Source organism: Rhododendron vialii, chromosome 11a (genome assembly GCF_030253575.1).
Source record: "Rhododendron vialii isolate Sample 1 chromosome 11a, ASM3025357v1".
Taxonomy (NCBI): domain Eukaryota; kingdom Viridiplantae; phylum Streptophyta; class Magnoliopsida; order Ericales; family Ericaceae; genus Rhododendron; species Rhododendron vialii.
In genome coordinates, this window is record NC_080567.1 from 34,189,144 (window position 1) to 34,216,488 (window position 27,345).

General features: G+C 38.4%; 1 protein-coding gene and 1 long non-coding RNA gene across 9 annotated transcripts in view; one reads left to right on the forward strand and one right to left on the reverse strand.

Annotated features, from left to right (window-relative positions):
• The first annotated feature begins 172 nt into the window (after positions 1-172).
• Positions 173-27,345, forward strand: part of LOC131307748 (protein trichome birefringence-like 13) — a 53,678-nt gene continuing 26,505 nt past the window's right edge. The window contains exons 1-5 of one of the 8 annotated variants that reach the window (XM_058334410.1): positions 173-1,641; positions 2,042-2,219; positions 4,322-4,470; positions 5,065-5,127; positions 6,050-6,616. In XM_058334410.1, coding sequence (XP_058190393.1) covers positions 2,183-2,219; positions 4,322-4,470; positions 5,065-5,127; positions 6,050-6,289 — 489 coding nt within the window. In that variant the 5' untranslated portion in view covers positions 173-1,641; positions 2,042-2,182 and the 3' untranslated portion in view covers positions 6,290-6,616. Of the gene's footprint in view, positions 2,224-4,321; positions 4,471-5,064; positions 5,128-6,049; positions 6,617-27,345 lie in introns of those variants that run through there. The other 7 variants (XM_058334412.1, XM_058334411.1, XM_058334413.1 and 4 more) reach the window with 7 other exon arrangements.
• Positions 12,372-27,345, reverse strand: part of LOC131307749 (uncharacterized) — a 55,850-nt gene continuing 40,876 nt past the window's right edge. Inside the window, exon 2 of the long non-coding RNA XR_009194212.1 lies at positions 12,372-13,008. This is a non-coding gene — a long non-coding RNA (uncharacterized LOC131307749). The remainder of the gene's footprint in view (positions 13,009-27,345) is intronic.

A 27,345-nucleotide genomic window follows, 5' to 3' on the forward strand; every position in this document is an offset into this window, starting at 1 on the left:
AATGGGACTAGGAGCAATTTCACACGGCCAAGTGTAGTTTTTGGCGTCCAAGCGCAATTTACCGCGGCCAAATAAAATTTTCCGCGGCCAGGGAAGAAAAGATGGTGGCCGGTGGATTAAAATGCGTCTCTGCCAAACACGCTTTCGTCATAAACTAAAAAAAAAGGGAAGTACTGCTTGTTCAGTTCGGCTTCCACCGTCGTCCTCCCATGGCACTGAGAGAGACTCGAACCACAACCTCTCTCTCTCCTCTCTCTCCAACGCCATCAAAACCTCGACTTCAACCCCACAGAATACTCCGAATCGATCAAGGAGATCTACAAGGGCTAGAATTGCATTGGGACTAACAAATTCAACGCTTTTGATATCGTTAAGCGATGGTGGAAGCCCCCTCACCAATATCGGTACTCTATCTTCCTACCTATTTTTTGACAGTTACTTGATAACATCGGTGAAGACTGAGCTTTGTTTGTTTGTTTGTTTAGTGAGAGAATATAGCAGGAAATTGGGGAAAAAAGAGAGAAGAAAATGCTTATTTTGATGTACTGTTAGGGTGGTTTGGACATTACTATGGTACATTGGCCGATGCAGTAGTTAAGAGCAGTGAAATGGCTACGGCAGATGGTAACAATTAAGAGAAGGGGAGGGGTAGAAATTGACTCTCGAGGCTTTAGTTTGAAAGGGACACAATGCGGTAGTTAGGAAACGAAATGGGGGATGGAATTTTAATGATGTCAACCATGGCGTCAAGGAAGGCCAAGAGCAGAAATTGTAGACACTCTGGGAAGATCATGCATGAAGAGCATTCAATGCTCTTGGCAGGAGAACGTGCGTAAGAGGAGATAGACTGAGAGGTTGAGTGATTGGTACTCCCATGTAACATTTTTGTATTTCAAAAAAAGGTGAAACACTCCTCTCCTCTCGTGGATGTACCCGTTCTACGGGGAACCACGTAAATTCCTTGTGTTCTGTGTGATTGGGTGTGTGTGTGTATGAGCTTTTGGGCAAAATCTGGGGACACAACCCTTTTGATGAGTGAGGTGTCGAAAGGATCTATGTTTTATTGAATATCAGGGAATTGGATGCGCTCAATGGAGAACAAATTATGTAGCCGACCCAATTGATTGGGAATTAACGTTTGGTTTGGTTTTGTTTTGTTTGGTATAGTTTAAATATACGAAGCACAGATAAGATACGAGATTCAATACGGATAGAAAGATACATAAATTTGTTAAATGTTTGTATTTACTACAAAAACTTGGGTATCGTGAGAAAAGGTTGTAATCTTTGAATGTAAGGTATCAATCTAATATGACTAAACCTTTTAATTTCAATGGGGCATATAAAAGCTTCATTTGGTTGTCAATGAACAAATAAATGACACAACGAAGAGCTGCGTCAATCGAGAAAATCTAAAAAAAAAGATTGTGCGACATTGGCTCTGTCTATTTTCTTCTCAAAGTAGGGAAAATACTGCATTCTAATGCTATATAATCAATGCATCAATTTCCATTTTGTAGAAGTTTAGCTATGCGAACTGAATCCGATATTCAAAGGGAAAACATAATTTTCGGATTTCGGACGCAGAAACATGAATGCTGGATGCGATGCCTTTCCGATCGAAGTATATGTGTTTCACAGGTTTGATTTTTTGGTTTTCATTCATGACTAAACATTGAAATTGTCTTGGAAAAGTCATCACACCCTGTTTATCATGTAGTTTACTCTCCAAATCTGGCATTTTTGTACATTTCCATAGCATGCTGGTCAAATTAGCTTTCTCTATTTATTTGATTCGATGTAGAATGAAACTGGAATTTGTTGAATCTTTTAGAATTAAAACAGTGGATAATATGATGCTTAATCTTGATTCTTATATTTTCTCAGCAACCGACAGTTTAAAATGTGTACGTATTAACTCATTAAATGGTCTGATTTCAAGATTCCTATGTACCTTGGTCCTTCTTATGTTCATCTTTTTATTATAGGTTTTTGTTTCATAGGTTTAAGCACTGGTATCGAGCTTATCCATGATTAACAGTGCAGGGTTTGAAGGTGACTCCCTGAATTGGAATATGTTTGCTTCTCTTTTTGCACGTTGAAACGAGTCCCAGGTGAAGTAAGAAAGTGGCGTCCTGTGGGAGCAGACCGTGGATTTACATTTATTGAGTACAACCCTACTATGTCGTATCATCGGATGAATCTTTTGGTGCGATATGGTAGGTAAGCTATATCTGAGCTGATACCATATCTAATATTTTACCTGTTCATTAGAATATGGGTTGTCCGTAATTCGTATATGATGTTGCATGGTCGTCATGAGGCCCATAACGAGAAGTAGAACAATGTACCCGCACTTAGAGTTCTTAGAGGTATCAACTTAGAATCGAAGTTATAGTAATGAGAAAAACTTAGTGGTTGTTTGATAGAGGTTTTTGGAGTAATAAGTGGAGAGAGATGGATAGAAAAATGAAAGTATAAATTGAGTGAAAACTTATTGAAAACAATGCTAAGAGATAGGAGATTTGTCTGGAAACCCCAAGGGAACAAAGCCTTATTTTCTTATGAAGGTCCTTTGTTACAATGAATCAATTTGCCAAGCACCGTGATGAAAGGATATTGACGGACGATGATTTCTCATGGACGTGGTGCATTATAGCACTTGACCTGTTTAATGAACTGCAATTTTGGGTTGTCCTACTTGAGACAAAATTAATCATGGATGCTGCCCACTTCCACTCTATCAGTATCAATGTTCATCGGATTGTGCATGTGTTTTCCTATCATTTCTCATCTTTTGTTTACAGTTGATATGATACAAAGTAGATTTGGATGTAGACTATTCCATAGTTTCATTCACTTCTCTCCTATTTTCTCTGTTCTAAATGGCGGCCGCCGAGGCCGCCTAGGCGCCGCCTAGGCGCTTGGAGGTACCCTGCCGCCACGCCAATACCCCTTGGCGTTTGATTTGGCGCCCAGGGAGGTTTGGCGGTGTTTGGCGGCCACCTAGGCAGCCTTGGCGGTCTTGGCGGCCGCCTAGGCGGCCATGGCGGTCTCGGCGATTTGGCGCCCAGGAAGGTTTGGCGGTGTTTGGCGGCCGCCTAGGCGGCCTTGGCGGTCTTGGCGGACCTTGGCGGCATCATCGACGTCTTTGGCGGCCCTAAATGTATAGTATTAAACTAATGTAGATCAAGTTTTGGAAGGGTATGGAGGAGAAGAGTTAAAGAAAGGAGATGAACTTTTAACTTGGCATGAGGGATCTCCGATCTCGTTTATTTCTACTTATTGTCTTATTCAACTTATTTGCTAGTTGCTACTACTTAATTTCATTTGGGTTTGTACATTAAACTTTGCATTATGGTTATGTAGAACTTTGAACTTGTATTATGGATACATAGAATATAGTTTGATTGGATAATGGTTTGTTAAAAAAAAAAAAAAAAAACGCCGAATTGCTTGGCAGCGCCTAGGCGGCCGCCTAGGCGGCTTGGCGCTTGGAGGTGGGTCTCCGCCCTACTAGCGCCAAGCGCCATTTAGAACATTGCCTATTTTACAAGTTTTCTTCATAATTTATAAAGTATCCGTGTGGGCCACCCGATGCTTGGATAAGGGAATAGGGTTCATGTTGCGGTGTTGGACCTTAACTTAACAAGCATATTTTCAAATTCAATTTCCGCACGAGCTATGTATAGAACCTCAATAACATGCATTAAAGGGTGTAAGACAACAAGCAAACACCATTTTAGCCAGGAAATATAATTCATATATCGAGTGTTTTTAAAGTTCCGACTTGTCCTCGCATCCTTGAATTGAAGTTATATGATCAGATGCTTTGACCTTAGAAGGAAGATGCTTCTAAAATGGGTGCGCTCCCTAGACGGGAGCTCGAATCGGCGCTCCCAAGATGGGAGTTTGACGGGAGCTCACTCCCACTAAGATGGGAGCTTATTGGGCCGATGAGATGGTTATTCTCTTACTTTTAAGGGAGTTATGCAAATCGTGGAAATAAGAATATGAAAATTATATTAGTCAAGAAGTTTTGCAAATTGAGAATATGTAACTTCCAATAATCACACTTTAAGAAAGTATCACTTTTCCTTTAATGGTTAAGTATTTAAAGATATTTTATATACATATTTTTATGTAATCTATATACTCTCTTTAGGTGCTCCCAACCTTGTGAGCTTTTAGTTGCCTCCGCTCCCTCGCCTCAGCCCCCGCTTCGTCTTGCTAAGGCTTAGACATACCCGCACCCAACATTCGTACCCGAGTCTATGTGACATGGTTTCTCACAGAATCGCTTTGTTCGTATGCTGTACAGGTGGTCAGCCAACAGGAATGGCGATGTGCTGGAGTCTTTTGGGTATAAAGATTGTTACAGAGTTGATGTTGATATTCCAGAAGGAAAATGGGCACAAGCTTTTAGTATCCATGATATCCTCATCTTCAACACAGGACACTGTCACACTGGTAATGCGATATTTCGATCATTTTGTACAATCTATTGCTGAATTGAAATGTATCACCAAGTGAATTGGGCATAGGAGAATGAAGAACTTCCACTCGTAAGTAGTTAGGGATAGGTCGGGGGGCTATCAGCCCCTTGCGGATTCTTGCTTTATCTTTTCCTCTATAATAAGAAACTCGAGTTCTGAGGCTTATATATACATGGTAAAGAATGCTCTTGTGGATAGTCAAAGCTGGGAAGTAAGAACCTACCCCTTTGTGGAAGTCCTCTCTCAGTTTGATTTCACATCCTTCTGGTTGTGTGGTCACTGCGGTGCAACTGTCGAAGTTACTGGATGTTTCTTGTTTTTTTTACCATAACCACTGAACGAGTGACACCCAGTGAGAAGCTACCACACACGACAGAGGTAGGAGTTTTTTTTATATTTATTGTTTTGTAGTTCAAGTACACACTTGCTTGTTCACTTGGTTTGGTTTACCAGTTTTTCATGTTGAAATATTGAGTTACTTATTTGCTTCTCGGTTCTTGTTTTAGGTGGTGGGCTCCTTTGAAGTTTGACCCAGTAAGAACACCCATTCTTTTTTTTTTTTGAAAAGGGTCTACCTGTGACGCCTCCATTGCCTGCTGCTGTTGGCCTCGATAGCATTCTAAAGTATATGGTATGACCCTAAATCTTCTTCTAAAAATTCTGTCCGAGATGTGCAAAATGCTCCATAGCAACAAATCAAAGTACGCATGACAAGTAGTGCAGTAAATGTATTTTAGTTTTTACACAACTAATCCATTTATGCATGTTACTATGTTGCAAATGGATAGGTTTTCAGGTCCCTAATTGTTATTTGTCCACTACTAGAATGGAATTCCTTGTAATGGACCACTCAAAGTATGGAATGGTGGGAAATTCGATTTAGATTTCCGTTCTGCCTCTCTATTCCCACCATCCAAACATATCCTTGGGAAATTAGAAATTAGACAAAGCAAATAAGTTAAGTTGACCAACAAAATTAATAGTAGTTAAATTCACAATGATATGATGTTGAAAAAAAGAAAAGAAAAGGCAAATGTCTACTCAATAACCTGCCCAGATGCCAATAGGAGTTAGGTGTATCTGTGGTTGGCTTATTTTCTTTTTCCAGCTTCTGATATGTGTGATGATGCCAGATATCATTTGTAGAGGAAAGAATGAAACCAAGTGCAAGCATATTTTTACGTACCCAATCCCCTCGACATTTTGAAGGGGTTGATTGGGACCCAGGTGGTTCTTGTCATCAGTTACATCCAGTTCTTAAAACTTTGTAGTTCTTCTCTGAGCGGATATTTATTTTTCATTAGCTGAGTGATATTGTTGTTGTTTTCATTTTCTTCTTTTCTTATGCATATTTCGGAAAGGAAACAATGAAAAATTGAAATGCTCTTTGCTTTCATATAGCGGAAACTGTTTTTGAAAATTTGAACATATTTTCTTTGTTTCCTGAAAAGTGTGTAGTTTTCAAAAGGTTTTTCCAAAGACAGTTTTCTGCTAGCCAAACCTGTTTTCATTCCACAGTCAGGTTCTGACTTACTGTTATTTTTTTTTTTAAGGTTGAAAAACTTTTCTCCCTGATAAGTAACGGAACAAATGTGGAGGTGCAGATGGTGAACCTGCATTTGTCCATGGCCCTCAATGGCTCTGCATTCAATATATTGGACCTAACCCACATGTCTGAGTTCAGAGCAGATGTCAATTCATCTTCGCCTTCAGCTGTTGGAAAGAAACATGACAATTGTATGCACTGGTGCTTACCGGGTGTTACAGATACTTGGAGAATTACTTGTTTATAGCTCATCTAAGCAACATCAAGGTGTGGAGCGGAGCTGAGAGGTAACTGTTCCATTCTTACCGCAAGGGTTCATTTGTTGTTGGGAAAACTGTATAGTTTACCCAGCCATTGTGTTGTTTGAACCGATAATGGTTGCAGTAGGTTTTAGTTATGGCTGAGGTCGACTCATGAGTATTTTGTACCGAAATGATGTAGCCGACCCAATTGATTCGGAATGAAGGTTTGGTTTGATTTTGTTTAGATATACAAAGCATGTATGGGATACGAGATTCAATACAGATAGAAAGATGCATAAATTTGTTGATGTTCCAGAAGGAACAGGGCCCAATCTTTTAGTTTCCATGATATCCTCATCTTTAACACGGGACACTGGTAATACTATCTCTCAGTCATTATGTACAATCTATTGCTGAATTGAAACGTTGGATGCATTATCTTTTCCTCTATTAAGAAACTCAAGTTTTGCGGCTTCTGCATACATGGTAAAGAGTGCCCTTCTGGATAGTCAAAGCAGGGAAGTATAAATCTACCCCTTATGTTATCCCGGATCCAATAGGAGTTACGGTGTACAAGGCCCTCCATGGATCTGCACTCATTTTATTGGACATAACCCACGTGTCTGAGTTCAGAGCAGATGCCCATCCATCTACGTATGGCTGGTGGAGAGAAACATGATTGTATGCATTGGAGCTTACCGGGAGTTACGGATACTTGGAATAACTTTTTTATAGCTCATCTAAACAACATTAAGGAGTGGATCTGAGATGTAATTGTACTATTTCTTACCGAAGTTGGTTCATTTGTTGTTGGAAAAGTTGTATATGTTACGCAGTCGTTCTGTTGGAATTGACACGGGTTGCCATACTTTCTTGCTATGGTTGAGGTCGACTCCTGCATATTTTGTTTTGTACTTATCAAAAAAATTGTACTATCTGATGACTACAACAGCACTATGACTATGTAATTGAGAAAACATTGAAGCGGTGTGAGTAGGATTTCATTAACCATTTCTTGTTTACAGGTGCCCTTTATGATCAATCCAAAGGAGACTGCAACCTTTCAGCCCAAAGGGTGATTGATTTGGTGGCATATGCTTGTTTACCGTGTTAGAATTATTTTGCAAAGTCTTTTTTGACATGCTTCAGTGCAAAGTCGAAAAAAGAGCAAAAGTTATTTTGGTACAATTGTGATTCTTTTCCCTTGAAGGATGAGAGGATAGAGGAGGAATCAGTAGGGTGATAAGCACCCAATAATGCTTATTCTTGGTGTTTAAGTCCTCTAGTATGTTGTGTTTGTACATATATGTTGTTGTTTTTATGCAATATTGCACGTAAGGTAGGTTATTGTGTGTTTCAGGTAATTCGTATAAATAAGGCGTGTTTGAATGCCAAGGAATGCTCCGGGTGCAACCAAGTACTCAAGGCCATGTGCCACCACGTTGTGGTGCCCGAAGAGTCATGAAGAGATGGTTTGGAGGTTGCTCGGGTCGCCCAAGGGTCAAGGGAATTGAAGGAGAAGTGAGGATTTTACAAAAGCTACTCATCTTCCAACCAGCTGAGGGTAGAATTGTCATAACTTTTTATGTATAAATTACTTTTGAACCAAACCACTTGGGATAGAAAGTAGACTCGACAAGCTTTCTAACGGTCCAAAGAACACCTAAATCCGAGTTCCGGAGTGTCCGGAGCGTGTCATGGGCCATCGGGTGTCAAATCGGGGCACAAGGGACTTGAGCTACCAGGAAGCAGAACCGTATCGATACGGATTTCGGAGTATCGATACGGTTTCAAAACAGAAGGTAGCCATAAATCCAACCTTCAGCGTATCGATACGGATTCTGGAGTATCGATACTTCATTGAAACAGAGAGTTTTGAAGGCTTCAGCGTATCGATCTTCTACGGGGAATTTTGGAATTCAAGCAACAGCTCAGTATCGATACGGTATTGGAGTATCGATACGGGAGGCTTACCGACTTACTTTTTGACAGCTTTTAACTTTCCATAAGTGGCAACTTTCTACTTTTGGTGTATTTCTGGATATTTTGGAGGAGAGAGAGAGTCTTTTTGTATAAATACTCCTCTCTCTCTCACTTGTAAAGGGGTAAGTAGTTAGCTTAGGATAGTCTTTCTCCATTGTTGTGCTTTCAAGCTTTTGTCTTTAATTTGTCAAGAACTCAAGTAAGTATTTGGTTTCGTTTAATTTGTCGTGTATTAATGTTGTAGCTACGGACTAGATTCTTCTTTAAATCAAGTTTATTTTCATTTCTATCGGTTAATCATGTTTTCTTCCTTTAGCATGTTTTCTAGTCTTTTCCTTAGTGTTAGTAGTCATTTAGGCTTGGCCATGGGGTGAATGACTTTAGTTAATCTTGCTTTTCTCAATCTTAGAACTTGAGGTTTGGTTTGTAAATGTGTGTGGTTAGCCTTTTATGTAACAAAACTTGTCGATGTTAACCTCCGGTGATCATATGCTCGCTCATATGGTTCCGTGAGCTATGTCTCGACTCGTGTTTGCCAAAAGAACCGAAGAACTTGCTCGCTTTCCAAACCACACTTCTAGTTCTTGACCTTGATATGTAGTTTGAATGCAAGTCTTGGCGTTGTTAATCTCCGGTGATCATGTGCTCGCTCACATGGTTCCGGGAGCGATGTCACGCCTTGTGTTAAGCTTGTTGTTCAAACTCTATATCAAGTCTAACCATTTTCATTAGCAAAATCTTCCGGTTGATAGCCTATGCCGTGCGATTCAACCGTGTTTTCGTTGAGAATTGTTGGATGGCCTAAGTTACGGGGCGTTAGTAACTCCATTGCCTTGCCATTTTTAATTCTTAGTTCAAAATCATTTTCTAGTATTTTTCCTTGGTGTTTTCTCATTTCAAAGGAAAACTAAAAGTTGGCCGCCTAAACGCCGGAAACCCTTACATCTAATCCGAACAAGCTATATTCGAACTCCCTGTGGATCGACTCGGACTTCCTCACTATACTATGCAAATCTTTAGTTGTAGTCCGGTTAATAAATAATTGAATTTGACGGCCGTTTGGTAAACTTCAACGACTACCGAATTGGGCTCGATCATAGGGTTTGGGGTGGCAAGCGGTGGCGTAGCCAGAAATTTTTTTCGGTGGGGGCACCATTAAATATACAGTACAACAAATGATAAAAAAAGAAAAGAAAAGAACTTGGAACATAAAATTTGCTCCAATTTATGTGTAGATAATGTGTCATTTTTTAAAACCATAAAGGTAAGATAATCCTTTTAGAGAACCATTAATTTTTTGGATACAATTTGCCATGACTTTTATAATTTAGGTGTAAAATTGAAATTGCTCGAAAGTGTAATGGGGCCTGTGCCCCAACTGGTATTAAATTTGACAAAGGTTTAGCAAAGCAAAACTTATTGCAAAATTTGACACCAAAAATAACTTCGCCAAAGTTACACATCAAGTTTGGCTACCCAGTGCAGAACCTTTGGCAGGCCAAATGATTTACTTAAACCGTCATCCAATGTAAAACTCTTTTTAACACAGTAGAAAAATGAATTAATTTTCCCATATAAATATATATAGTATTCATAAAAAAACAGGTCATTCTCAAATTTGAGGCCTAAAGCTCATATTCGTCACTGGCCTAATAGACAAGTTGGCTCTATCACTAGTGTTCAATCCTCCCTCCGCCTCCATTTAATGGTAAAATTTTTTTATGTTTTTTAAACGGGTTATATTTTTAGGGGAATGATTTTCATTCTTTTTTTAATATATAAATGCACTCTATTTTTTGTCGTTTAGTAAATAATTACACATGAAAGTTCGACCGAAAGACAAGGAATAGAATGCATTTTTTTTAAAAAGGGACCCTTTTTTTATAAACGCACTCCATTTTTTTGGCTTATAGCGAAAAATTATACATAAAAGTTGCACTAAATGAGATGGGATAAAGTGCAATCATAAAAAAAGAAGAAGTGTGAAAATCATTTACCTACTTTTAAATTGCTAATAAATTTTACATCCAATATGGATCTTATTTGATGTAGATCTCAATTAGTTTATTAGACAATATTTTCAAAATCGCATAAAACATTATGAATGACAAGATGTACGAAAATTGAAAATTGGTACGAACTTTCAAAAAAGACTATTACATGGGACGGATGTAGTAACATAGAATGTTATTCCTTGAGAAGAAAAGGGAAATTGTGGGGGAAAACACGGAAGAAATGAAAATTTACTTTAAGAAACATATACTTCTACCATCCCAATTTAAATGTCCCTTACGAGAGTTCGTACATTTTCAAACTTCGAAAAAAAAATTATATGTTTACACCAAATTAAATGAATACTTTAATTTGATGTCAAAAATAATAAAACAATATAGAAATTGCAATTTTAAGTGGCCAAGAGCAGTTTCAAGCGGCCAAGTGCAATTTTAAGAGGCAAAGAGCAGTTTTAGGCGGCCAAGTGCAATTTTAATCGGCCAAGAACAGTTTGAAGCTGCCAAGAGTAGTTTGAAGCGGCCAAGTGCAATTTTAAGAGGCAAAGAGCAGTTTGAAGCGGCCAAGTGCAATTTTAAGCGGCCAAGAGTAGTTTGAAGCGGCCAAGTGCAATTTTAAGAGGCAAAGAGCAGTTTTAAGCGGCCAAGTGCAATTTTATTCGGCCAAGAACAGTTTGAAGCGGCCAAGAGTAGTTTGAAGCGGCCAAGTGCAATTTTAAGAGGCAAAGAGCAGTTTTAAGCGGCCAAGTGCAATTTTAAGCGGCCAAGACAGTTTGAAGCGGCCAAGAGTAGTTTGAAGCGGCCAAGTGCAATTTTAAGAGGCAAAGAGCAGTTTTAAGCGGCCAAGTGCAATTTTAAGCATCCAAGAGCAGTTTCCAGAGGCCAAAGTGCAATTTTATTCGGCTAGTAGTAATTTGCCGCGGCCAGGGAAGAAAAGATCACGAACCGAGGATCACAATCGTGCTTGACAAACACGCTTTCCCCATAAAATTGGACTAGGAGCAATTTCTCGTGGCCAAGAGCAATTGTTTGCGGCTAAGTGAAATTTTAAGCGTCCAAGAGCAGTTTTCAACGCCAAGTGCAATTTTAAGCGGCCAAGAACAATTTTCAGCGGCCAAGTGCAATTGTAAGCAGCCAAGAGTAATTTGCCGTGGCCAGGGAATAAAAGATCATGGCCAGTGGATAAGAATGCGTGGTTGACAAGCACGCTTTCGTCATAAACTAAGTATAAAAATGCGTTTCAATTCAGCAATAGATTGTACATAATGACCGAGAGATACTATTACCAGTGTCTCGTGTTAAAGATGAGGATATCATGGAAACTAAAAGATTGGGCAATGTTCCTTCTGGAACATCAACAAATTTATGTATCTTTCTATCTGTATTGAATCTCGTATCCTATACATGCTTTGTATATCTAAACAAAACCAAACCAAACCTTCATTCCAAATCAATTGGGTCGGCTACACCATTTCGGTACAAAATACTCATGAGTCGACCTCAGCCATAACTAAAACCTACTGCAACCATTATCGGTTCAAACAACACAATGGCTGCGTAAAATATACAGTTTTCCCAACAACAAATGAATCCTTGCGGTAAGAATGGAACAGTTACCTCTCAACTCCGCTCCGCACCTTGATGTTGCTTAGATGAGCGACAAACAAGTCATTCCAAGTATCTGTAACACCCGGTAAGCACCAGTGCATACAATTGTCGTGTTTCTTTCCACCTGCCGAAGATGGATTGATATCTGCTCTATTAGCGGATATCACGGGAAGATCACTCCACACACGGCAACAATCAATTAGGATCATGATTAGTCCCATAATTATTAGATTATTATTCTACATTCCATACTTATCCTTTCATAGTTAGTTGCATCTCTTTCCTATATAGGTATGGCTGTATTCTACAATTAATTCTATGAAGAAACAATTCATATTCAACAGAAATTCTTGATTTATCATGGTATCAGAGAGCGGTTCGTGTTCTTCTTCTTCCGCATAAAACAAACTGGAGGAACACAACAGCTTCAATCTTTTGTCCATCTTTACTGACATGGCCGATGCCCAAGAGAAGATTCAGAAATTAATTTCTGATATCTCCTCTCCTTATTTTTTGCACTCCACTAATCATCCCCGAAATCCCCTTGTTGATGTTGCCTTGACCCACACAAACTATGGGTCTTAGAATCGTGCTATCACCATGGCTCTTTATGCGAAAAATAAATTAGGCTTCATCAACAACTCACTCCCGTTCCCAACAAATGAGGATATTAAGCCCCTTTGGAAACGAGTTTCATCAATGGTTCTTTCATGAATGCTTAATAGCATCGACAACTCAATCACACCAAGTTTAACAAGTTGTTGCACGCTGTACGAACTGTGGTGTGAACTTGAGTCAAAATTCACTAAAGGCAATAATGCTACCATCTTCAAAATCCAAAGGGAGATCGACAATCTTCAGCAAGGTAATCTCAATATCACTAATTATTACAACAGCTTCAAGACGCTTTGGGATCAACTTGATGGTATTGATCCACCTTCGGAATGTACGTGTAACACCGCCAAGGCATGGCAAAAAAAGGTATCGAATGGACGTGTATACCTACTTTTGATGGGCATCAATGAACCCTATCATGTTCTTCGCACTCAAATTCTCGCCATGGATCCACTTCCCGACCTTGGGAAGGTCCGTGGCTTAATAATCTCAGAAGAACACATCATAATCTCAGAAGAACACATCAAGACTCCACAACTCGTCCCCAACATTCAACCCATCCAAGAAGATTCGGCTATGACGAGTCAGAAAATTCAGCCTCAACAAAATCGACCCAAATCCAACAATGGGTAGCAGCGAAATCCGCAAGTTCCTCGTTTTTTTCCACAAAATCAGACAAGAGGCCAATCTTTTACCCAATCCCAACAGCCCGTTTATGCTGGACCTACACCCTGCCAGCAGCACTCTTCAGCCCGCAACAATCAACCCCGCCAGCTGCAGCACGCCCAACGGCTTGACCCGCCAACTCAACCCAGCAAAGATCCAAATGCTCTGTGCACTCATTGCAACCGTAGGGGTCATTACAAGTCGGGATGTTTTAAGCTCATCGGGTACCCGGATTGGTTCTTCAACCGCCTTCCGAACCAGTCCAATTATGCAGCACAATCATTCGTTATGGATTTCAATCCTCACTTGAGTCCCGTCGAGGCATCCCAAGCATATGATTTTTACGATAATCCGTCTGCACTATTTTCTGGTAATACCAATTTTATTTCACATGATTGGATTATTGATAGTGCAGTGGGACCTCATCTCACATGACGCCCCATAGATCTCTTTTTAACTCATACATATACAGTCACAGATAAAATTTTGCCAGTTCGATCGGCCTCTTGTTCTACTCATTCTGTCTCCCATACAGGAAAAATAAATATCACTCTTTCCATTACTCTCTTTGATGTATCGCAAGTCCCTAGCTTTCGTTTCAATTTAATATCTGTACAAAACTATCCCGTGACCTTAAGTGCATTGTTTTCTTTTTTCCCAATTTTTGCCTCTTTCAGGACCTGAAATCGAAGGCTGTGATTGGAGCGGGTGAGGCACGCAATGGCTCTTACTACCTCAGCACATTACTCTCCACCGCCCTCGCAGCTCCAACCGATGATTCCACCTTATGGCACCAAAGATTAGGTCATCCATCACTTGCCACAATTCTCGTAAGGGACATTTAAATTGAGAAGGTAGAAGTATATGTTTCTTAAAGTAATTTTTCATGTCTTCCGTGTTTTTTCCCCACAATTTCCCTTTTCTTCTTAAGGAATGACATTCTGTGTTACTACATCCGCCCCCATGTAATAGTCTTTTTTTGCGCTCATTTTATTGGACATAACCCACGTGTCTGAGTTCAGAGCAGATGCCCATCCATCTACGGCTAGTGGAGAGAAACATGATTGTATGCATTGGAGCTTACCGGGAGTTACGGATACTTGGAATGACTTTTTTTATAGCTCATCTAAACAACATTAAGGAGTGGATCTGAGATGTAATTGTACTATTTCTTACTGAAGTTGGTTAATTTGTTGTTGGAAAAGTTGTATATGTTACGCAGTCGTTCTGTTGGAATCGACACGGGTTGCCGTACTTTCTTGCAATGGTTGAGGTCGACTCCTGCATATTTTGTTTTGTACTTGTCAAAAATTTTGTACTATCTGATGACTACAACGTACAGCACTATGACTATGTAATTGAGAAAACATTGAAGCGGTGTGAGTATGATTTCATTAACCATTTCTTGTTTACAGGTGCCCTTTATGATCAATCCAAAGGAGACTGCAACCTTTCAGCCCAAAGGGTGATTGATTTGGTGGCATATGCGTGTTTACCGTGTTAGAATTATTTTGCAAAGTCTTTTTTGACATGCTTCAGTGCAAAGTCAAAAAAAGAGCAAAAGTTATTTTGGTACAATTGTGATTCTTTTCCCTTGAAGGATATGAAAGGGTAGAGGAGGAATCAGTACGGTTTGGGGTGGCAGGCGGTGGCATAGTCAGAAATCTTGTTCGGAGGGGGCACCATTAAATATACCATACAACAAACGATAAAAAAAAAATGAACTTGGAACATAAAATTTGCTCCAATTTATGAGTAGATAATGTGTCATTTTGTAAAACCATAAAGGTAAGAGAATGAACCATTAATTTTTGGGATACAATTTGCCATGACTTTTTATAATTTAGGTGTAAAATTGAAATTACTCGAAAGTGTAATTGGGCCTGTACCCCAACTGGTACTAAATTTGACAAAGGTTTAGCAAAGCAAAACTTATTGCAAAATTTGACACCAAAAATAACTTCGCCAAAGTTGCACATCAAGTTTGGCTACCCAGTGCAGAACCTTTGGCAGGCAATGGATTTACTTAAATCGTCATCCAATGTAAAACTCTTTTTAACACAGTATAAAAATGAATTACTTTTCCCATATATATATATATATATATAGTATTCATTAGAAAACAGATCATTGTCAAATTTGAGGCCTAAAGCTCGTATTCGTCACTGGCCTAGTAGACATGTTGGCTCTACCACTATTGTTAAATCCTCCCTCCGTCTCCATTTAATGGTAAAAATTTTATGTTTTTTAAACAGGTTATATTTTTAGGGGAATGATTTTCATTCTTTTTTTAAATATATAAATGCACTCCATTTTTTGTTGTTTAGTAAAAAATAACACATAAAAGTTGGACTGAAAGACAAGGAATAGAATGCATTTTTCAAAAAAGAGACCCTTTTTTATAAACGCACTCCATTTTTTGGCTTGTAGCAAAAAATTATACATAAAAGTTGCACTAAAAGAGATGGGATAAAGCGCATTCATAAAAAAAGAAGAAGTGTGAAAATCATTTACCTACTTTTAAATTGCTAATAAATTTTACATCCAATATGGATCGTATTTGATGTAGATTTCAATTAGTTTATTAGACAATATTTTCAAAATCGCATAAAACATTATGAATGACAAGATGTAAGAAAATTGAAAAGTGGTACAAACTTTCAAAAAAGACTATTACATGGGGACAGATGAAGTAACATAGAATGTCATTCCTTGAGAAGAAAAGGGAAATTGTGAGGGAAAAACACGGAAGAAATGAAAAATTACTTTAAGAAACATATACTTCTACCATCCCAATTTAAATGTCCTTTACGAGAATTCGTGCATTTTTAATCTCCGAAAAAAAATTTATATGTTTACACCAAATTAAATGAATACCTTAATTTGATGTCAAAAATAATAAAACAATAGAGAAATTGCAATTTTAAACGGCCAAGTGCAATATTAAGCGGCCAATGGTAGTTTGAAGCGGCCAAGTGCAATTTTAAGTGGCCAAGAACAGTTTGAAGTGGCCAAGAGCAGTTTGAAGCGGTCAAGTGCAAATTTAAGCGGCCAAGAGCACTTTAAAGCGGCCAATTGCAATTTTAAGAGACCAAGAGCAGTTTTAAGCAGCCAAGTGCAATTTTAAGCGGCCAAGAGCAGTTTTCAGCGGCCAAGTGCAATTTTATTCGGCCAATAGTAATTTGCCGCGGTCAGGGAAGAAAAGATCACGAACCGGGGATCACAATCGTGCTTGACAAACACGCTTTCCCTATAAAATTGGACTCGGAGAAATTTCTCGCCGCCAAAACCAATTTTTAGCGGCCAAGTGCAATTTTAAGCGTCCAAGAGCAGTTTTCAACGCCAAGTGCAATTTTAAGCGGCCAAGAGAAATTTTCAACAGCCAAGTGCAATTGTAAGCGTCCAGGAGTAATTTGCCGTGGCCAGGGAATAAAAGATCATGGCCAGTGGATTAGAATGCGTGGTTTCGTCATAAACTAAGTAAAAAAACGCGTTTCAATTCAGCAATAGATTGTACATAATGACCGAGAGATAGTATTACCAGTGTCCCGTGTTAAAGATGAGGATATCATGGAAACTAAAAGATTGGGCCATGTTCCTTCTGGAACATCAACAAATTTATGTATCTTTCTAGGTGGTTTTAGAGAGAGAGAGTGGTTGTGTTTTGAGTCTCTCTCAGTGCCATGGGAGGACGACGGTGGACGCTGAACTGAACGCGTTTTTTTACTTAGTTTATGATGAAAGCGTGTTTGTCAACCACGCATTCTAATCCACTGGCCATGATCTTCTATTCCCTGGGCGCGGCAAATTACTATTGGCCGCTTACAATTGCACTCGGCCACTAAAAACTGCTCTTGACCATGAGAAATTTCTCGTAGTCCAATTTTATGAGGAAAGCTTGTTTGTCAACCACTATTGTGATCCCGGTTCGTGATCTTTTCTTCCTTGGCCGCGGCAAATTACTATTGGCCGCCTAAAATTGCCCTTGGGCGCTGAAAATTTCTCTTGGCCGCTTAAAATTGCAATTGGCCAGTTAAAACTGCTCTTGGCCACTTAAAATTGCACTTAGCCGCTGAAAATTGCTCTTGGCTGCTGACAATTACATTTGGCTGCTTAAAACTAGGGCTGTACACGGTCCGGATCGGATCGGTTTCGTATGAATCCAATCCTAATCCGTATCTTACGGTTTTTAGAAAATGCAATCCAATCCTAATCCAAAAGTCTCACGGTTCGGTTTAGATTTCGAACCGTGAATCACGGTTCGGTTCCGGTTTTATCCACGGATTTCCGTCCAAAATACAAAAATTCTAGTCCAGTATGATCTACTTATTACATTCCATAAAAACCAAACAAAAAATAGAAAATTAGTTTCTCAAAACAAACAAGCAAATTAGTAAAATTATACTGTAATTATTTATATATATATATTACACACTCATATCTATATTTTTATTTTTTTAAATATCTCATGGTTCGGTTCGGTTAATCCACGGTTTTGAAATGAAAATCCAATCCTAATCTGTAACGCCCCGATTTTTCAAGGGATTTCGGGAACATTAACCCAAAAATACACTAAATTTTACAAACTATTAGGCCCATGTTTATCCTTATACAAAAATTACAATTTCAAAATAATACAAAAATCTATGTACATTTACTTAATAAAAGCGACTCCAGAGCGACTCTAATTTTGACACGAATTCCAAGCAACGTTGGCCAAGACTCCGTTCCAGGGGTCCCACCTGTATCAACTGCTCCACTGTGGAATCCTGCACACTCTGGCAAATTGAACGCCGAAGCACACGATTTGCCAGGATACAAACGTATCCTGAGTGATAATTCACAAAGTAGAAATCCTAAAACCCAATACCACAATATGCAGATCAACAATATAATAATTCATAACACACCGAAGGTACAAAATAATAACACATCGTCTTTTTCTTTACTATCCATCATCTTACATGTAATCTAAGGATTCTCTCCGCGAGATCCTTTCCTCCCACATCCACTAACTACAATCGTCTTATGGGTCCACCCTTCCTCTTGCTTGTCCTGCACCAGGGTCCTAGGTGAGCGCATCTAAGTTATGTACCGAGTATGTTCTCACTTAAGACCATAACAGGAGGATCGAGTCATCCCATGACGTATCGTACATTAGGGTCGGACATCCACTACCCCACGCTAACTATAACCGTCTCATGGGACCCATTCTCTTTCTCCAAGAGAAACTTCCCATGACGTATCATACATTAACGTCTCACTAACTATAACCGTCTCATGGGACCCATTCTCTTCCTCGAAGAGAAACTTCCCATGACGTATCATACGTTAGCGTCACAACACCGGGCCCCTCAGGTAACCCATTTCAACACAGGGCCCCATAGGTTACCCTTGCCATCACCATGGCTCAAATCACAATCCACACAATCACACTTCCAACACTTTATCATTTTTCATTTACTTATCATCGTCTACATGATTCACTACTCGTAACCACCCCGGGAACCTATTTGTTCAATCTACAATCACAACAAAATACCGCACAGTTCAACATTTCAACTAAAAGTACTAACATGCTAACAACACATAACCATGCAATAAAATTTATCCTACCATAGAATTAATCATGTGAGTAACAAAATAATATTCAGTTAAATAATTAATTACTACACTTAAAATTAAGTCTATTTCTCTCATTTAGAAATTTTATAAAACATTTTTACTATTTAAATATTTTCTTTAACTCTCATATTATTTATAGATTTTACAAACTAATTTTTTTATTGAAAAATACTTATTGCTAAATTTAGCATTTACTAACTATATTAAATATTAATATGAGATTTTTATAACAACAAAATTATGCGAGGCTATTTTAGTCAATATTTATTAGAGTTAAAGATTAACTAATATATAATCTAAAATATTTCTTGTTTACAATCTAAATAAAGTTTTACTTATAAAATATTCTTGTTAATGTTTCATAAATATTTATCTACTCCAATAATTTATTAACCACGTAAACGTCCATTCAAATACAAATTAACAATGCAACATCAATAATAATTTCACAATCAAACATTTGTTAAACGATCATAAATTTTCACAGGGTATAACACTAATCATTCCAGCACAACCAGACTAAATTTTAATATAAACAGGACTAAAAATAAATTAACAATTTAACAGCAGATCATCGTCTTCAATAAACTTTAAATCTAAGTAACTCCATTAAAATGCAGATAAAGGTTTTGGGTTTTCGGAAAACTACCTCAAACGCGATTCTAAGTCCGGATAAGTATTGTACGGTGTTCGTAGATCGCCATGGTGGTTTTGAAATCTCGAGGCAGCGTCCGGCGGCACTCTGATAGGGCCCGCAGCAGCGGTATGCCCACGAAACTCACGGCATGCACACACCTACGGTCACAACTCTCTCTCTCTCTCTCTCTCTCTGTTCTAGACTCAACAATAGAATTGGGAGTGAAATAATCTACTGGTGTTCAATTTTCGGATTATGTGGGTATGTATAATGAGAGAGAATAAGATAGTAAGAAGGTGAGAGGATAAGTGTAAAAGTGGTGGAATGAGGAAGGAGAGTGATACTGATAATGATAAAAAGATGGGGGACAAGTGCCACATTTGGGGGGTTTTCAATTCAAATGTATGTGGACGCATGTATGTACATGGTGAGAATGTATCTGGACGCTTTTATGTATAGGATGAGAGATAGAGAAGTGAAGAGTTAGTTTGAATAGAGTTCTACTTAGGGTTTAGATAGGAAAGATAAAAGATAAATATGAATCACTGATTTCTTGTATATCTAAAGTTTAAATACATATCTTATACAATAATGCAAATAATATCAATTGCACACATAATAATATATTTTAATTATTCAATCTAATTAATTATTGAATTAGGAATTTAAAAATATAAATTTGTATTAAAAAAAATTGGGTCAAAAATCCGGGTCGTTACATAATCCGTATCTCACGATTTTTTAATTTTCAAATCCGTATCCAGACCATTAATCGACGGACAAAATCCAAAAAGCACGGATCAGATCGGTCCGGACCGGTTTCATGGTTCTCAGTTTTTCTTGGACAGCCCTACTTAAAACTGCTCATGGCCGCTTAAATTGCACTTGGCCGCTTAAAACTGCTCTTGGGCGCGAGCAAGAAATTGGTCCTAGTCCTATTTTTTGCGGAAAGCTTGTTCGTCAATCACGCATTCTAATCTACTGGCCGTGATCTTTTGTTCCCAGGCCGTGGAAAATTGCTTCTCGACGCTAAAACCTACTCTTGGCCGCGGGAAATTGCTCCTAGCCCCATTTTTGAGAAAAGTGTGTTTATCAATGACGCCCTCTCCAGTAGCCGCAAAATCAGTACTTCCTGGCCACAAACTATGTTCCTTATTGTACTCCCTTCGTCCCACTTTAAATATTTTCTACGGCGAATCCGTGCATTTCAAACCCCAAAAAATATATTTATATATATTGTTTTATTATTTTTGACATCAAATTAAAGTATTCATTTAATTTGGTGTAAACATATAATGTTTTTTTCGGAGTTTGAAAATGCAAGAATTCTCGTAAAGGACATTTAAATTGGGATGGTAGAAGTATATGATTCTTATAGTAATTTTTCATTTCTTCCGTGTTTTTTCCCCACAATTTCCCTTTTCTTCTCAAGGAATGGCATTTTATGTTACTACATCCGTCCCCATGTAATAGTCTTTTTTGAAAGTTCGTACCACTTCTCAATTTTCTTACATCTTGTCATTCATAATGTTTTATTCGATTTTGAAAATATTGTCTAATAAACTAATTGAGATCTACATCAAATAAGATCCATATTGGATGTAAAATTTATTAGCAATTTAAAAGTAGGTAAATGATTTTCACACTTCTTTCTTTTTTTATGAATGCACTTTATCCCATCTCTTTCGGTGCAATTTTTATGTATAATTGTTCGCTATAAGCCAAAAAATGGAGTGCGTTTATAAAAAAGGGTCCCTTTTTTTTAAAATGTATTCTATTCCTTGTCTTTCAGTCCAACTTTTATGTGTTATTTTTTACTAAATGACAAAAAATGGAGTGCTTTTATATATTAAAAAAAAGAATGAAAATCATTCCCCAAAAAATATAACCCGTTTAAAAAACATAAAAATTTTACCATTAAAAAAAAGAGACGGAGGGAGGATTTAACAATAGTGGTAGAGCCAACATGTCTATTAGGCCAGTGACGAATATGAGCTTTAATTAGCCTCAAATTTGACAATGATCTGTTGTCTAATGAATACTATATATATATATATGGGAAAATTAATTCATTTTTATACTGTGTTAAAAAGAGTTTTACATTGGATGACGGTTTAAGTAAATCCATTGGCCTGCCAAAGGTTCCGCACTGGGTAGCCAAACTTGATGTGCAACTTTGGCGAAGTTATTTTTGGTGTCAAATTTTGCAATAAGTTTTGCTTTGCTAAACCTTTGTCAAATTAAATACCAGTTGGGGCACAAGCCCCACTACACTTTCGAGTAATTTAAATTTTACACCTAAATTATAAAAGCCATGGAAAATTGTATCCCAAAAATTAATGGTTCTCTAAAAAGAATATCTTACCTTTATGGTTTTAAAAAATGACACATTATCTAGCCATAAATTGGAGCAAATTTTATGTTCCAAGTTTTTTTTTTTTTTTTTTATCATTTGTTGTACTGTATATTTAATGGTGCACCCACCGAATAAGATTTCTGGCTACGCCACCGCTTGCCACCCCAAACCCAACTGATTCCTCCTCTATCCTCTCATCATTCAAGGGAAAAGAATCACAATTGTACCAAAATAACTTTTGCTCTTTTTTTGACGTTGCACTGAAACATGTCAAAAAAGACTTTGCAAAATAATTCTGACACGGTAAACACGCATATGCCACCAAATCAATCACCCTTTGGGCTAAAAGGTTGCAGTCTCCTTTGGATTGATCAAAAAGGGCACCTGTAAACAAGAAACGGTTAATGAAATCCTACTCACACCGCTTCAATGTTTTCTCAATTACATAGTCATAGTGCTGTAGATAGTACAATTTTTTTGGTTAGTACAAAACAAAATATGCAGGAGTCGACCTCAACCATAGCAAGAAAGTACGGCAACCCGTGTCGATTCCAATAGAACGACTGCGTAACATATACAGCTTTTCCAACTACAAATTAACCAACTTCGGTAAGATATAGTACAATTACATCTCAGATGCGCTCCTTAATGTTGTTTAGATGAGCTTTAAAAAAAGTCATTCCAAGTATCCGTAACTCCCGGTAAGCTCTAATGCATACAATCTTGTTTCTCTCCACTAGACGTAGATGGATGGGCATCTGCTCTGAACTCAGACACGTGGGTTACGTCCAATAAATGAGCGCAAAAAAAGACTATTACATGGAGACGGATGTAGTAACATAGAATGTCATTCCTTGAGAAGAAAAGGGAAATTGTGGGGAAAAAACACGGAAGAAATGAAAAATTACTTTAAGAAACATATACTTCTACCTTCCCGATTTAAATGTCCCTTACGAGAATTGTGGCAGGTGATGGATGACCTAATCTTTGGTGCCATAAGGTGGAATCATGGGTTGGACCTGCGAGGACGGTGGAGAGTGATGTGTGGAGGTAGTACAAGCCATTGCGTGCTTCACTTGCTCCAATCACAGTCTTCGATTCCAGGTCCTGAAAGAGGCAAAAATTGGGAAAAAAGAAAACAATGCACTCAAGGTCACGGGATAATTTTTGTACAGATATTAAATTAAAACGAAAGCTAAGGACATGCGATACATCAAAGAGAGTCATGGAACGAGTGATATTTATTTTTCCTCTATGGGAGACCGAATGAGTAGAACCAGAGGCCGATCGAACTGGGAAAATTTTATCTGTGACTGTATATGTATGAGTTAAAAAGAGATAGATGGGGCGTCATGTGAGATGAGGCCCCACTGCACTATCAATAATCCAATCATGTGAAATAAAATTGGTATTACCAGAAAATAGTGCAGACAGATTATCGTAAAAATCATATGCTTGGGATGCCTCTACAGGACTCAAGTGAGGATTTAAATCTATAACGGATGATTGTGCTGCTTAATTGGACTGGTTCGGAAGGCGGTTGAAGAACCAATCCGGGTACCCGATGAGCTTAAAACATCCCGACTTGTAATGACCCGTACGGTTGTAATGAGTGCATAGAGCATTTGGATCTTTGCTGGGTTGAGTTGGCGAGACAAGCCGTTGGGTGTGCTGCGGCTGCCGGGGTTGATTGTTGCGGGCTGAAGAGTGCTACTGGCGGGGTGTAGGTCCAGCATAAACAGGCTGTTGGGGTTGGGTATAAGATTGGCCTCTTGTCTGACTTTGTGGAAAAAAATGAGGAACTTGCGGATTTCGCTGCTGCCCATTGTTGGATTTGGGTCGATTTTGTTGAGGCTGAATTTTCTGAATCATCATAGCCGAATATTCTTGGATGCGTTGAATGGTGGGGACGAGTTGTGGAGTCTTGGTGTGTTCTTCTAAGATTATTAAGCCATGGACCTTCCCAAGGTCGGGAAACGGATCCAGGGCGAGAATTTTAGTGCGAAGAACAGGATAGGGTTCATTGATGCCCATCAAAAGTTGGTATACACATCCATTCGACACCTTTTTTTGCCATGCCTTGGCAGTGTTACACGTACATTCCGAAGGTGGATCGATACCATCAAGTTTATCCCAAAGCGTCTTGAAGCTGTTGTAATAATTAGTAATATTGAGATTACCTTGCTGAAGATTGCCGATCTCCCTTTGGATTTTGAAGATGGTAGCATTATTGCCTTGAGTGAATCTTGACTCGAGTTCACACCACAGTTCGTACGGCGTGCAACAACTTGTTAAACTTGGTGTGATCGAGTTGTCGATGCTAGTAAGCATCCTTGAAAGAACAATTGATGAAACTCGTTTCCAAAGGGGCTTAATATCCTCGTCTGTTGGGGACGGGAGTGAGTTGTTGATGAAGCCTAATTTATTTTTCGCACAAAGAGCCATGGTGATAGCACGATTCCAAGACCCATAGTTTGTGTGGGTCAAGGCAACATCAACAAGGGGATTTCGGGGATGATCAGTGGAGTGCAAAAAATAAGGAGAGGAGATATCAGAAATTAATTTCTGAATCTTCTCTTGGGCATCGGCCTTGTCGGTAAAGATGGTCAAAAGAATGAAGCTGTTGTGTTCCTCCAATTTGTTTTATGCGGAATAAGAATAGCACAAACCGCGCTTTGATACCATGATAAATCAAGAATTTTTGTTGAATATGAATTGTTTCTTCATAGAATTAATTGTAGAATACAGCCATACATATATAGGAAAGAGATGCAACTAACTAGGAAAGGATAAGTATGGAATGTAGAATAATAATTCAATAATTATGGGACTAATCATGATCCTAATTGATTGTTGCCATGTGTGGAGTGATCTTCCCGTGATGTCCGCTAATAGAGCAGATGTCAATCCATCTTCGGCTGTTGGAAAGAAACATGATAATTGTATGCACTGGTGCTTACCAGGTATTACAGATACTTGGAATGACTTGTTTATCGCTCATCTAAGCAACATCAAGGCGCGGAGCGGAGTTGAGAGGTAACTGTTCCATTCTTACCGCAAGGATTCATTTGTTGTTGGGAAAACTGTATATTTTACACAGCCATTGTGTTGTTTGAACCGATAATGGTTGCAGTAGGTTTTAGTTGTGGCTGAGTTCGACTCATGAGTATTTTGTACCGAAATGGTGTAGCCGACCCAATTGATTTGGAATGAACGTTTGGTTTGGTTTTGTTTTGTTTAGATATACAAAGCATGTATAGTATACGAGATTCAATACAGATAGAAAGATACATAAATTTGTTGATGTTCCAGAAGGAACATGGCCCAATGTTTTAGTTTCCATGATATCCTCATCTTTAACACGGGACACTGGTAATACTATCTCTCGGTCATTATGTACAATCTATTGCTGAATTGAAACGTGTTTTTTTCCCTAGTTTATGACGAGAGCGTGTTTGTCAACCACGCATTCTAATCCACTGGCCATGATCTTTTATTCCCAGGCCACGGCCAATTAGTCTTGGCCGCTTGCAATTGCACTCGGCCACTGAAAATTGCTCTTGGCCGCCTAAAATTGCACATGGCGTGAAAAACTGCTCTTGGACGCTTAAAATTGCACTTTGCCGCTAAAAATTGCTCTTGACCGCTAGAAATTGCTCCTAGTCCAATTTTATGGGGAAAGCATGTTTGTCAACCACAATTATGATCCCCGGTTCGTGATCTTTTCTTCCCTGGCCGCGCGAAATTACTATTGGCCACATAAAATTGCACTTGGCCGTTGAAAACTGCCCTTGGCCACTTAAAATTGCACTTGGCCGCTTCAAACTGTTATTGGCCACTTAAAATTGCACTTGGCCGCTTAAAATTGAATTTCTATATTGTTTTATTATTTTTGACATCAAATTAATTAAAGTATTCATTTAATTTGGTGTAAACATATAATTTTTTTTTCGGAGTTTGAAAATGCACGAATTCTCGTAAGGGACATTTAAATTGGGATGGTAGAAGTATATGTTTCTTAAAGTACTTTTTCATTTCTTCCGTGTTTTTCCGCCACAATTTCCCCTTTCTTCTCAAGGAATGACATTCTATGTTACTACATCCATCCCCATGTAATTGTTTTTTTTGAAAGTTCGTACCACTTTTCAATTTTCTTACATCTTGTCTTTCATAATGTTTTATGCGTCTTTCATAATGTATTAGCAATTTAAAAGTAGGTAAATGATTTTCACACTTCTTCTTTTTTTTATGAATGCACTTTATCCCATCTCTTTTAGTGCAACTTTTATGTTATAATATTTCGCTATAAGCCAAAAAATGGAGTGCGTTTATAAAAAAGGGTCCCTTTTTTTAAAAATGCATTCTGTTCCTTGTCTTTCAGTCCAACTTTTATGTGTTATTTTTTACTAAACAACAAAAAATGGAGTGCATTTATCTATACTACTTCTTTTAAAAGTACGAAGGTGTTTTCTACTTTTTCATTTCCAATAATACCCTTGTTCATCTACTCCTATTTTAAAAGTGCGGGACACTTTAAAATTGTCGGAAGCAACCCATGCGTTTCCCACACTTTTGTTTCCAAAAATGCCCCTGCTATGTCTAACAAATCACAAACGTATCTAAAGCCACGCATCTCTCAATTTCCCACACAAGCGAAGGGACACCAAAGGACCGCCTCTTTCCGGAACAGATGCATCTCCTTGTCCCAAGAAGAGCACGGGTCTTTTGCCAAAGTAAAACCTTAACTATTTGGCAATCGCCGCAACCCAAAAAAAACAGACAAACAAAAAAAACTAATAGCAACTGCAGTTTTAGTTGCAACTGCCACATTCCGTTGCCCTTCTGGAAAGCATCTTTTTCGATAGCAAAACCTCTTCTCCCGTGAGCATCGTGTTCCTCTCGATGGGACTCAGAGTTGAATTGAATAATCCATTTAGACCAAGGGCATTCCACTTAGCAACTATTCCATCTCCCACCCCTCCTCTGCATTTTCCGGCAACAAGTCACCTCATTGTCAAGCACGTGGCACGACCAGCTGGTTGACCAACAAATTCCAACTTCTCGTAACACAGCACAAAGATTGTCGGTATTGTTGTCTTTTAATTTACCTGTGGTTTAATTTTGAGTTGATTCGCAACAATATATCTTATTCATGTTATTTGCTCTCCCTCTTATTTAAAGTTTACCATTGGTTTATTGCTGAGTTAATCGGTGAATTTTCGCTGTCCGTAGTTTGTTCACCAGATGTTCACGAAATGTCTAAGCAATAAATTACCAAGCGCACTGTTTTTTAAAATAGTTCTTGGAATATATGTCTACCCTGATGATGTATGAGCGTTAACAATACATCAACAAAAAAAGTTTGTTGTTCTGTTTGTGGTTCTCGCATGCATTTTGCAATGAGATGTTAACAAAATGTATGATTCTAGAAATGAGATTTGAACAATATTGACTCTAATTGTTGTCATCTATATTATACTACTACTTTTAAAAGCACGAAGGTGTTTTCTACTTTTTGCCTTTCAAAAATGCCCCTTCAAAAAACTTGAAATAACTGACCAC